Below are 13,065 nucleotides of genomic sequence, written 5' to 3'. Positions count from 1 at the left end.
GGAAATTGTTCTGGTCATTTCCCCATCCCCCCTCCCCTTCATCCGCTGTCATCGGTTGCTCTGCGAAGTAAGTAGTAGTTTACTCTTGTCCACCCCAGGGTGACTTGCTGGGCCTGAAGTGGACCTTGCCCCAGACCGGGGAGTGGGGAGGGGTCCTCAGGGCAGGGTCCGGACACTTGGTCCCTCGTCTGGCCTCCAGCTGGGAGTCGCGAGCACGCTCCAGCTGCGACCGCGGCGGGTGCCCTACACCTGCTAGAATCTTCTCCACCCCCAGCTGTGAGGCCGAGACTCCCCCAGTTCCGGAAGGCGCCGCACACCTGCTGTGGCCGTGCCCCATCTTCCCTCAGCTGCAGCTGCGGGCCTGAGCACTCCCATGCCGAGAGGCCTGCGACCAGGGCAGGTGCAGGGTGTTCCGCCTGCCTCCCTAACTTCCCACCTTACACCCGCACCCCCAGGTTTTTCTCTGCGGGTCAGTGATGGGAGTAGAAAAAGATTATGTGGAGTTTGTGCAGATTCACCCAATCTCCACTCCTCTTGGGAGCCCAAGTCCTTCCTAAAGATGTAGCTCCATTTCCTAAGTTGGCATCCCCTTTTGATAACCCTTTTGGGATGCAGCAGGGCAGACACTGCACTGACTCTTTAGAGCAGCCCATCTGAGGAATGATACTGTTTAGTACCCCTCAAAAATTCCCCCAATAGTTCCATTCATCCCCCTATTTTCTCCAGTACTCTGACTTGGAAAGGCTGATGAGTGGAGAGCTAGGCTAACCCAATGAAATTCAAATGCGTTTTGGGAGGCCCTGGGGAACTGGGCTGCTGCCGCCAAGGCCTGGTCAGTAGAGATACCACCTCCATAGGCAAAGAGGTTGAGGAACCTCAATTCTGGGTGTCCACATGACAGCTGCCTTCATCAACCCTCGGATAGAAAGGCCAGGATCTAGCCATATGTCAATGGACCCCAGGGGCATCTTGAAGGCATTTCCCAAGCGGAAGAAAATTCATACCAGTCCATCATCAAAAGCACTTGCAAAGATTCCCAAGAAGGAAGACGGAGAAGGAGCAAGAGGTAAGCGGACCCAATCTCAGAACCCTCATGTGCCTGAACTTTTAGAGTTTCTACATTGTTTATGGCCAGAATCAGATATTAGAGCTGAGTCTGCCCACCCAGGACCTGCAAGTTGGTTTATACCTGCTTTGTACTAAGCTTGGTCCCAGGTCCTTGACAGACCACTTGCTGTGTTATCTTCTACCATTAATCTTCCACCTGAGACCTCCATTAATCAGAAAATATTCCCTGGTCCCTAAGGAAATGACCAGCAGAATCCTTTGCTCTCCAGGAGATTGCCTGTAGTGGGGAGGGGGGAGTGCAGAAATCCATCTCAGGTCCCTGGAGTTATAAGATACTTTGCAGCCAAACTGACAAATAGATGGCAAAAGCTTACATCGGGTGGGAAGGATCTATTAGATTGTACAGCCTATAATAGCAAGACATGTATGCCTTGTGCCTGGTATACAGTAGGGATCTATTAATACTTGTTGAACAAATAAATGAACAAAGTGACTTACAGGATGCCTATAATGTGTCAGACACTGCTCTAATTTGCCCCTTACATCAAATGATAGCCCATGAGGAAAATTAACTATGTGCTTGTGATGGAACTCCCAGAAGGCAGGTTATCTGAATGGAAGGAAAATGATTGTTTGGGGGGTAGGGGACTATAACAGTATTATTCAGGTCATGTGTGTAAGTTAAGACAATAGGCATATGGATATCTCCTCCACAGAGTGGCTGAGCTCCATGCGGGCCCATGTTGTGCCCACTGGCATTGGGCGAGCCCGGGCAGAACTCTTTGAGAAGCAGATTGTCCAACATGGTGGTCAGATATACCCTGCCCAGGCCCCAGGGGTCACTCACATTGTGGTGGATGATGGCATGGACTGTGAGCGAGCCCTTCGCCTCCTTAGACTGCCCCGGCTGCCCCCAGGTGCTCAGCTGGTTAAGTCAGCCTGGCTGAGCCTGTGCCTGCAGGAGAGAAGGCTGGTGGATACAGCAGGATTCAGCATCTTCATCCCTAACAGGTGGGCTGGTCCCAGTCTTTCCTCAGATGTTTTTGGGCAGCATCTTGAGCTCTTTCCTTGAGTTATTAAAAATAATTCATTGTCTTAATTGAAGACATTAGAAAACCAAGGTTTCTGAGTAGAGAAGGATTGGGAGCAGAGATAGGGTGAGACCTTTGGTGCCTTAACTTCCCATCACCATCCCTACAGGTACCTGGACCAACCACAGCTCAGTAAGGCAGACCAAGACTCTTCTACTCCTGGAGCCTGTGAGGCTCTGCTCAGGACAGCCCCCTCTCTTCCCCCTACTCCCACTAGACCTGTATCTCCTCCCCAGAGGACAGAAGAAGCTCCAAGCACCCAAGCCCAAGTAAGGAGCCTTTCAGCCCCCACAGTTCCCTTTCCCTGGCAACTAGATCACAGAAACAGGGAGGGCCTAGTGATTGTTCAGAAAGTCCAGTGCCCCTGAGAGAGGAGAGCTCTCTTTATTGTGAACCTATTTAACTCTTCCCAACATTCATCACTCCTGTATTTGCCCAGATCATGTCTACCACATGCCACTAGGCATTCTAGGGCTGGGACCAAGGAAATCAAATGGAACACAGCCCCACAATTAGGAGACCCAAGTCTGATGCAGAAGACCCAGCCTAATTCTTGGGCCTAACCAGGAGACTCAACCCCCACCTTCGAGGAGCATTCATGGGAGACAGGAATTTATTGTCTCTTCTTCTTTACCTCAAGCCCGACTCCAATGATGAAACCAGTGATGGGGAAGAGACCCAGGTTAGCACAGCTGATTTGGAAGCCCTGATCAGTGGCCGCTACCCCATCCCCCCTGAGGGAGATGGTGAGCCTAGCCCAGCTCCTGCGGGTTTGGATAAGTGGGTCTGTGCACAGCCTTCAAGTCAGAAGGCGACTAACCACAACACCCACATCACAGAAAAGCTGGAAGTGCTGGCCAAAGCCTACAGTGTTCAGGGAGATAAGTGGAGGGCCCTGGGCTATGCCAAGGCCATCAATGCCCTCAAGAGCTTCCACAAGCCTGTCACCTCCTACCAGGTACCTGGGGCCCAGGGCACGGTATGCAGAGGGGTGGGATGTGGTCTTCTCTTTACTGGCTAGAGGTTGGTGGAGGCATCGGTCACAAGTGGGGATCAGGTGGAGTGGTTAAGATTTTATGGTATCTGGGACTTGCACAAAAGGAAAAAATGGGGAGATTGATGAAAGCAGATTGGCAAAATCTTGATTATTATAGAGGCTGAGTAATGGTTACTTGAGGGTTTATTACACTGTTCTCTCTATTTTGGAGTTTTTTCCATAATAAAATTTTAAAAACATTTAGACTCTGGAGGCCAACAGACCAAGGTTTGAATTCTGTTTTCCATCATTCACTACCTGTATGACTTTAGGCAAGTTACTTAAACCCTTTGAGTGTCAGTTTCCTCACCCAGTAAAAAGGGACTAAGAATAGTAACAAAGTCAGTGTTCTCTGAGGACTAAATGAGGTGATCTCTGTAGTGCACAACCTGCTATACAGTAAGGCCTCAGTAAATGTTAGCTCTCACTGTTGTGATGGTGATGGTAACTAGAATCACCATTATTGCCTTTTCTCTACTTCATGTGCAGATATCCACACACACACCCCCACCACCCCCCGGGAAGCAAAAGACAAGTTAAGCAGCCCATTCCATCCAAACTTCTCATCTTCAGTTGTGCCCAAGCTTTACACAGCCATTAGTTGCCAACTGGCCAGGCTGGCTTTTACTCATACATCTGCTAAAGGAGTCAGCTTCCCCATTCTCTGGCCCTCCCCCTCCCATCTTCTCACTGTTTTTTCCTGCCTCTGCCAACCCCTTCCTCTAGGAGGCCTGCAGTATCCCTGGGATTGGGAAACGGATGGCCGAGAAGATTGTAGAAATCCTAGAGAGTGGACACCTCCGGAAGCTAGACCACATCAGCGATAATGTGCCTGTCTTGGAGCTTTTCTCTAATATTTGGGGAGCCGGAATCAAGACTGCCCAGATGTGGTACCATCAGGTCATACCTTGTCCCAACCCCATCTCAGTTTTTCTGTGTCTCAGAGCTCCTGACCTACAGTTCTCTTACCCTGTCCTCTTATGGTAATGGACCCAGACTATAGGGAGACCATTTATCAAAGGGTCCAGGGCTCATGTAAACCCCTCTCCTACCTCCCAGAACTGCCCTGTTGCTTGGTATACTTGAGGCATTAATCTATGGCAGAGACAAGAAGTATGCTTCTCTGCCTCCCAGACCAGCAAGGGCCGTTCAGAAGAGATCAGGCCTCAGGGCTGAGTATCCAGAGCAGTGGTTCCCAAATCTGGCCTGCCCAGATTCACCCCCAGACTGATGGAATCATGAACCAGTATTTTTGGATTGTGGCAGGGCTGGCCTGGGGCATGTCTTCCATTCCCCCTGTCTTTCTCAAGTTCCACTGATTACAGACCCAACTGCTCCTGGGGTAGGTCCTGCCTCAGGTCTTCCTTGGAGTCTGAGGGTGATGAAAGCCTTGTGTATATGTTCATTCACTGCCTCTTCATTGATCCTGGTTCCTCATAGTGCCCCAACTGGCTTCTTTTCTCCAGGGTTTCCGGAGCTTAGAAGACATCAGCAACCAGGCCTCCCTAACTACCCAGCAGGCCATCGGCTTGAAGCATTATGATGACTTTCTGGAACGCATGCCCAGGGAGGAAGCTACAGAGATTGAACAGACAGTAAGTAGGTGTCTCAGAGCAGTGAGGAGAGCCAGGCCCTGCTGTAAGGTCATGGCCTGGCTCAAAGCCAAGAGCTCCTAATCCCTCTGCTGGGAAGCCTAACAGACAGAGGAAGCTGTGGGCCCCCAGAGGTTAGGACGAGGGAAGGAAGAACAAGTCTAGACTAAAGCTATGGGTCCAGAGGAAGAGTGGGTAGCTTTGGTAGGGAACTGCTTAAGGATATTGGGGTTTGAATTGGGCTTGGTTAGAGTGGGTCAAAGCAGAGGTCCTTAACATTTTTTGACTCACAAACTTCTTTGAGAACCTGGTGAAAACTATGGACTCTTTCTCTGTAGTAGTTGTACAGATGTACAGTTTTATATCTCTTCCCAGACATACGGACTTTCTGAAGGCCACTGTTTGGGTTAGAGTTAGTGAAGAAGCCCAGTGCCAGTAGGATTAAGTTTGTGCCAGTAGGTTAAGTTTGGGGTTAGAAGAAAGCTAGATCAAGAGGTGAGTTAAGGTTAGGCCTAAATTAGGAGTAGGGTTTTCTTAGTGTTGGATGCTTTTGGTTAAGATTCGTGGTTGTCCTAGAAATAAGGTTTGGCCAAGATTAGGGTTTGGTTTAGAATTGGGTTACAGATCAAGTTCATATAATTAGTGTTGGGATTAGGGCCTGGTTGCTATGGACAAGGTTTGCTCACTGTGGTCTAGCATTCTGATAGGGTAGGACTCCACAGGAACTCTGTGGACAGCTTAGATGAAATCAGTCTCTAGCTCTTCTCCAGGCCACAGGAATCTGAGGCTAGCGAAGGATGGATGAACAGGCCTCTTTGTTCACCCGTCACCAGGCCATGGTGTCAGTGATGACACCATCACTCAGCCACGGTGTCCAGGCAAGAATGCCTCAGTGAGCCTCTGGGCCCCCCTCCTACCTTGCCCACTCCCCCCGTTGAAGGGCTCCAGCCTTAGGAGTTTTTGATGGGATTACTCACCCTAGGCCTCCACCCATCTTCTTGGGAGGCTCAAGAAGAGAGTGAGGGGATTAGCAGAGCTGCCTATCCAGAGAACTGAGGTGTCATGGTTGAGGGTATCCAAGGCCCCAGAAATCTGTGTCCTGGCGTGGAAGCGGAGGTGATCTGCATATGAAAGGCCTTAGTGTCTCTGGGGTAGGAGCTAATGGGCTTATCCCTCTCAATGAGGGATGACCCTTCAGCTGACAGTCTCCTCTGTTACAGCTCCTTCCTCGCTCAGCCCCATTCCTCCAAGTAAGGATGTGGACATGGCTCAGATTTGCCTTCCTCCCCTCCCCTCCCCTCCCCTCCCCTCCCCTCCCCTCCCCTCCCCTCCCCTCCCCTCCCCTCCCCTCCCCTCCCCTCCCCTCCCCTCCCCTCCCCTCCCCTCCCCTCCCCTCCCCTCCCCTCCCCTCCCCTTTCCTCCTCTCATGACAGATGCAGCTATGTTTCTGGGCTCCATTTCCCCCCAGTCCTGGCCCCCCCAGCCACCTGTTCAGGCCTCAAGCCCCAACTCATACTCTGCCTGAGTACCAAATCCATAGGTACTAGGGCTTCTGAGACCTGGCTGAGGGCTTTCAAACACTGGCCCTTCATCCTAAGTGGAGTTTCACAGACCTGGCACATGGGTTGGGGCAGGGGCCAAGAGAAGGTATGTCTTTGCTCTGAAAGGGTCCTAGAGGGAAAGATCAGTGCTTTCCCTCAGAGTGAGAGTAGACACCTTCTTATATCTCTTAGACTGCCTCCTGCAGTGTGCACACGTTTTCTTCTCTTCTGTCCTAGTGAAGCCAGAGAACTGCTGCTCCCCAGCATAGATCTCTAGCCTCTGTTCCCTGGGGCCCATTTCCTCAGGCTTCCGTCACTCTTCTAGGGATTGGTTTGGGCATAAGCTGGGAGGTGGGTTCCTGAGTCAGGGAAGGACCTCGTGCTGACATAGGAGAGGAACTCCTTGAAGGGCTTAAGATCCACAGCCCCTGAGCCCTCACTGCTCTTTCCTAGGTCCGGGAATCAGCTCACGCCTTAAACCCTGGGCTGCTGTGTGTGGCATGTGGTTCCTACCGGCGGGGAAAGGCAACCTGTGGTGATGTGGATGTGCTGCTCACTCACCCGGATGGCCGATCTCACCAGGGCATCTTCAGTCGCCTGCTTGACAGCCTTCGGCAGCGAGGTATAAGCTCTATCTCTGGGTGAGCAGATTGGGAGGGGGGCAGGGCTAGGTGGCCCCCAGGAGGAAGAGCCTCAAAGTTGTAATCTCTAGGCAGGAAGCAGGGGAAGGTTGTTTAATGAGAATCCCACCTTGTGGCCAGAGCCATTGCAGGGAAGAGATAAAACAGCCCTATACCACACAGGTGCTCAGTACCACTTGCAGGTTGAGTGTCTCATCTGAACTTTCTGTGACACTGTGGGGGATGGGAGGACTTTCTATGCACATTTTACAGGTAAGGGGACAGGCCCAGAGAAGGTAAGGTCACCCAGCAAGTAAACGGGTGATCTGGGACTAGAGGACCCTCAATGATCAAGAGAGAGCTGGGAGGATGGGATGGGTCAGGGCCTGGCTCCTAGTCCTCCCAGCAGCCCTCCTGTGTTGGGCCAGGGTTCCTGACTGATGACTTGGTGAGCCACGAGGAGAATGGTCATCAGCAGAAGTACCTGGGTGTGTGCCAGCTCCCAGGACCAGGCCGACGGCACCGACGACTGGACATCATCATTGTGCCTTACAGCGAGTTTGCGTGCGCCCTGCTCTACTTCACCGGTTCTGCCCACTTCAACCGCTCCATGCGGGCTCTGGCCAAGACCAAGGGCATGAGCTTGTCAGAGCATGCCCTCAGCACAGCTGTGGTGCGGAACCCCCGAGGGCTCAAGGTGGGATCTGGCCAAGTGCTTCCCACCCCCACTGAGAAGGATGTCTTCAGGCTCCTAGGCCTCCCATACCGAGAACCAGCTGAGCGGGACTGGTAACCCATGATTGAGGCAGAGGGGGCACCTAGCTGGATCAGCTGCCCCACCTGGCCATCTAGTATTCCCCTCTAGCCTTGGCTGGCTAAACTTCACCACTTTGACCACCAGCTCCCTGGGCTTGAGGGAAAGGGCCAACCTGGCTCCCAGGATCTGCCCAGCCCTCCTCCGGCAAGAGCAGGCTGCCCTCCCTTCTACTACACAACTGCCCTTGGTAGAGTTTTGCCCATGGCTCCTTGCCCCATTTTAAGCAGGAACAGGTGACTGGTTTGAAGCCAGCTTCCTGTGCTGAAGGCCCAGGCATCCCCCTTCTCTACCCTGAGGATGGCCTAGCTTCTGGGGTTGGGATGGGGGCTACGGGGGAGAGGCAAGCAGCTATGGCCCAGCATTACCCAAAACCCTTTGGAGTAGGAGAATGAGCCACTCCGTGTACTCCCTCCCCCCACCCCACTTTCTGTGCAGCTGGAGGTGTTGGGAGAGGGTGCGCCAGGCTCCATGAGGACAGCATTGGAAGGCCCGGGAGCCCAGTAAAGTGCATTTGACATTCAACTTGCCTAGTGTCTGTGAGCTGCTGTAGCCCCTGCCTGCCTTCTTCCAACTAAGTGGGGATGGAGATGGGAGCCTAGAAAGGCAAGTTAACTGCTCTCCACATAGGCCAGACCTGAGTTAGCTCCTGAACTCAGAAGGGCACTGATGGATGTTAAAAGGGGGAATTCATGGAGTCAGGCATTTAGGAGTGGCTGTCTACCCATCAGACTCATCAGTATGCCACTGACAGGAGCTAAGGCAGTCAAGGAAGGCTGCCTGGAGGAGGGAAGGGGCAGGCTGGCAGGGAAGTAGCCTATTTGAGAGAGGTAAGCAGGTTCTGGAGATAACTAAGGAACCCGGTTTAGAGGGGCTGCTGTGTGCTGGGAATCAGGAGAAGGCTGGGCTGGTGGAGGACTGAAAGTCAAGCTGAGGGGCTTAGTTCGATAGAGCAGATAGGAGCAAGTGCAACTAGTGGCATCAAGATTGTTTTCAGAGGCTTGACCTTGCAGAATGGAGAATTTGGTGAGGGGAGAAGAGGGATATGGGGGATTTTGAGGCTGAGCGTAAGGGGAACTCAGGACATAGAGATGGGCTCAAACCTGAGTGCATTGGCCATGAGGCAGGGTGGGGTAGGTTGCTAAGTTCTTCGTCTCTGTCAGTAACTTGCAGATTCCCAGAGCTGGCCTTTGTTGGCCTGGTTTCAGTCAGGGGATCCCAGCAGCCTTAGAGTGAGCCCTCCAACTCTAGTTCAGAACCCTGAAGTCTAAGCCATGGGGCTTTATCTGCATGGGCCATGCAGGGAAGGAACCAAAAGCCCATAGAGTCTGTGGGCCCCTTTCACAGCTCAGTACCACCCAGAGAACACCATCAAATGCCCGGAAACCTCTGTGAGGGGTGAGCCTCTCCCTCAGAGCTTCTGTTCCCAAGGAGGTGTGGCTGTGCAGGGCCTGGAGTGGACAGGAGGAGCTGGGAAATCCTGCGACCCCCCAGGTGTTAGGGCTGCTTTTGTCCTTGCCCCAGGTCTGCTAGTTCTACTCTAGACTGCACCCTCAGTCCTGCCCCCATCCCTAGCAAGGTCAGAGTTGACAGAAGCCCAAAGCCAAGGCTAGGAGAAGAGAACCAGTGGCTCTTAGGGTAACGTGGCCTGTTAACCCCTTCCTACACACAAGACATTCCCAGAACCATGGGGAAGGATAGTGTTGACTTCTGTGTCTGAAACCAGGGGCCCCCATTCCTGCCATCACCATCCTATCAAGAGACTCAATTCCAGAGACTGTCTTCAGTCCAAACAAACTCTTGATTCCGCCTTCTGGCAAGGGCAACGGAATCATGGGATATAAAGGGAGAGTGCCTATGTCCTCCAGAGAGATCCACCCTGAGGGTGGTATCATCTTGGCTGCGCAATCTGACACAGAAGCCCAGGAAAAGAGCTGATAGAGGGATTTCTATGTCTGGAGAAAGGCTGCCCGGTTTGGGGGAGGGGTGGTTCTCTGAGTCCAAATGGAGCAGAATGGTTGGGAGATTCCCCAGCCACTTCAGAGCCTGGACCTGGTTTTTAGCCCAGCACCCCATCCTGTTGGAAAGGGAGACTGAATTCAGAGCACTGGTTGGAATTGGCATTTTGTCCAGCAACTGAGCACCCCCAAATCACCACCCAATCATCACCTGGTCCTGAGGAGAAGGAGATGGGCACCACAAGCTTGCTTCCTGCCCCTAGTCCAGCCATTGTCACTCTATCCCTGAGCCAGAGCTGTCCCTGGTCAGACCACACGTGTAGTAGAATAATGGTCCCCCATAGGTGTCTACGTCCTAATCCCTGATACCCTGAATGTGTTACTGATGAAAAGGACCTTGCAGATGTGCTTAAGGTTGATTTTGAGTTGAGATTATCCTGGATTATCCAGTGGGCCAATCTAATCATGAATCCTTAGGAGTGGAGAACATTCCCCTGCTAGAATCAGGGAGAGAGGTGAAAAAAGGTCAGAGAGATGATGTTCTGGCTTTGATGATAGAGAAAGGGGCCACCAGCTAAGGAATGTGGGTCGCTTCCAAAGCTAGAGGAGGCAAGGAAACAGATTCTACTCTAGTGCCTTTATAATGGAGTGCAGCCCTGTCAACACCTTGATTTTATTCCAGTGAGACCAGTATCAGGCTTCAAAACAATAGAACTGTGTGGGAATAACTTTGTGTTGTTTTAAGCCACTAAATGTGTGGTGATTCGTTACTGCAATAACAAAGGACTAATAAATAGACAGGTGTCTTGGTTTCTCCTGTACAAAGTGAACAGGCCCGGCTGTGAGGTGGAAGAGGTCCCTGAAGTGTGGTGGGGTGTGGGGAAGGGGAGGGAGCCTCATATGCCTAGAATAGGGGAGGGTCAGGTGGTAGGTAAAGCCCTGGGGCCCAGCCTTCAGACTGACTGCCAATCTGAGCCTCCCTCAACATCAGTTTCCCTCTCACACTTTGTGTCCAAGATACAATCCTTTCTGGGCTACTCTGCCCTTACCCTACCAAACTGGGAGCCTCATCTTTTCCCAAGGCCTGGGGTGATGACATTTACCTTGGCCCAAGACTTGCACTGAAAGGGGAGCAAGATAAGGCCAAAGTTTACTCATGGGTTCTGGCTGCTCATGGGGGAGCAGCTATAGGGACAGGGGCCTCCCTGGCCTGGAGTGAACATGGCAAGGTGGGCAAGCCCAGCCATGTCCTGCCCTCCAGGATCTAAGGTCTGGGAATGGAAAACACATGCCTTTTGTCTTGCTTCTCCAGGAGAATTCATGAATTCCTGTCCCTGTAAATGGAATGGGATGCCTTTTGCCAGGACTAGGAACTGCAACTTGGAAAAGACATTGGCCTTACTCTCTTCACTTCCCCAAAAGGAGAGCACTTTTTCAGGACCCTCCTACCATCTCAGAGATCAGCCTCACATGGAAACTACAGCTGTTGGGGTACCTAATGCTACCTAGACTCTGCAGACACCCAGGAACTGCCCAGGCCCAGGATGGGCTCAGCCCCAAGATCTTTAGCTCAATGTCCACTGTAGCCTTGAGTCAAGGCACTGGCCAGCTAATTTTCCAGAGCCCTTGAGCCATGGGCAATCCTGTTTCTGAGCTGAAGCCCCAAAGCTGGCCTGAGACTGGGCAAGGCCTCATCTCCATCATCTGAATGGGGGACTCTGCACACCCTGGTCCCCCACAATGGAGGTCAGTGCAGGCCAGAAAAGATCTAGAGGGAACATTCCTGAAAAAGGCCGGAAGGTGAGGAGAGGACCAAGGGTTATGGGACTATGGAGAGGCTCTGAGGATGCCACTGGGGGACAGTACAGTTGACCCTCCATATCTGCAGGTTTTGCACCTGCAGATTTAACCAACTGCAGATGGAAAATATTTTTTTAAGTTACATTGTTGCTGATGTGTACTATGTAGTCAGGCCTATGATGGTTGCTTCTTACTGACCATGTACAGACTTTTTTCCTGTCATTATCCCCTAAACAATATAGCATAAGAACTGTTCACAAAGCATTTCATTGCTTTGGGTATTATAAGTAATCTAGAGATGATTTAAAGTGTACCGGAGGATGTGTGTAGGTTATATGCAAATGCTGCACCATTTTATAAGGGACATGAACATCTGAAGATTTTGTTATCCATGGGGGTCCTGGAACCAATCCCCCACCTATACTGAGGGGGCACTGTACAGGCACCAGGGGAGGGGTCACTGCTGGCTGCTTGGGTGGCAGTGGAACCTCTACCTGGCCCTTTGCTCTGTTGGACTCAGGCCTGGCCCTGACGGAGCAGGCTCAGGGCCCCAGAAGTAGTGATCGTTTTACAGGAGACCCCCAGCCCCACTGCCCTCATCCAAGTGGGCTCAATTCCCTCAGCTGGGCTGTCACTGTGTTCACTCTGTTCATTTGCTTGTGTGCCTAATGTGCATTTCCAGGCCCTGTGTGTGCGCTGCATGTTCATAATTTTGCATCTGCATATGTGTGTGGGCAACGGGCTGTATGTCAGTATGTCTGTCTCTCTCGAGCTCCGTGTGCATGCCCCGGGGCTCAGGCAGGGCCCGGGGCCTGGAAGGAGGGTCCCTGGAGTCCCCCATGGTGCCAGGCAGAGACTGCAGAAGGCGGTGGGATGCCGGCTGGGCGCTGGACTCTGGGTCCTTGTGTCCGCGGAGGCCGCAGGGCGGGCGGCCTGCGTCAGCCTTGAGCGGCCATCAATAGCGTGCGGTTAATTAATTTGATGGGAACAGCAGGGACCGCCGTTTGCATTTAGTGAAGTTCCAGGAACTTCCAACCTCATCTTCATAATTGGCCTCATAAATTGTAAGAAAGAGAGAGATCAGCAAAGCGGGAGGGAGGAGGGGCCGCCCGTCCGTCCTTATTTAATTTTATTGCTGAAATTCATCTTTTTAGCCTCCTCCGGAATCGGCTCTCCCTGCCGGATTTGCCTAATCATGATAAATTAATATTCATTTCCCCACCTCTTACCCAGCTCCCGCGCCTGAATGGCGTTGGGGAGGGTCTCCTTCCAGCCCCTCTGCCAGGCCTGGGGTGGGAGCTTGGGGGGCGGGGAACACGAAGGGGAGCTTGCATGCAGAACAGAAAGGGTAGCCTGGGGAGGGCTGAGGGGGAGCCTGGAAGAAGCCGTGTCTGTTACCCTGGGGGGTGGGGGTGATCGACTCTGGCTCTCAGATGAGGGGCTCCTGAGGTCTCTGTTTCTTGCTGGGCAGGGTCAGCCCAGAGGGTCCAGGGTGCCAGGCTGGGCCTGGGGGGAGGGCCAGGAAGTGCTCTTTTGGAGAGTCAG

At 52.4% G+C, this 13,065-nt stretch overlaps 1 protein-coding gene across 6 annotated transcripts; it reads left to right on the top strand.

Annotated features, from left to right (window-relative positions):
- Nucleotides 1-25: 25 nt before the first annotated feature.
- Nucleotides 26-12,787, top strand: POLL (DNA polymerase lambda). Of its 6 annotated transcripts, XM_081158830.1 has the most exons (10): nt 32-67; nt 858-1,066; nt 1,785-2,079; nt 2,269-2,428; nt 2,800-3,117; nt 3,922-4,095; nt 4,662-4,790; nt 6,782-6,950; nt 7,377-7,645; nt 11,033-11,126. In XM_081158830.1, exons 2-10 carry the CDS (start codon nt 895-897, stop codon nt 11,042-11,044), a joined length of 1,698 nt encoding a protein of 565 aa, XP_081014956.1. In that variant the 5' UTR covers nt 32-67; nt 858-894; the 3' UTR covers nt 11,045-11,126. The 6 variants fall into 6 exon arrangements, with proteins under 6 accessions (XP_081014955.1, XP_081014956.1, XP_081014957.1 ...); XM_081158829.1 differs by lacking the exon at nt 11,033-11,126 and having other exon boundaries at nt 26-67; nt 902-1,066; nt 7,377-8,287; XM_081158831.1 differs by lacking the exon at nt 7,377-7,645 and having other exon boundaries at nt 11,033-12,787.
- Nucleotides 12,788-13,065: the final 278 nt, after the last annotated feature.

This window comes from Miniopterus schreibersii (genome assembly GCF_964146895.1).
Source record: "Miniopterus schreibersii genome assembly, chromosome: 14".
Lineage (NCBI taxonomy): Eukaryota > Metazoa > Chordata > Mammalia > Chiroptera > Miniopteridae > Miniopterus > Miniopterus schreibersii.
This window is presented reverse-complemented; position numbering and strand designations above follow the sequence as displayed.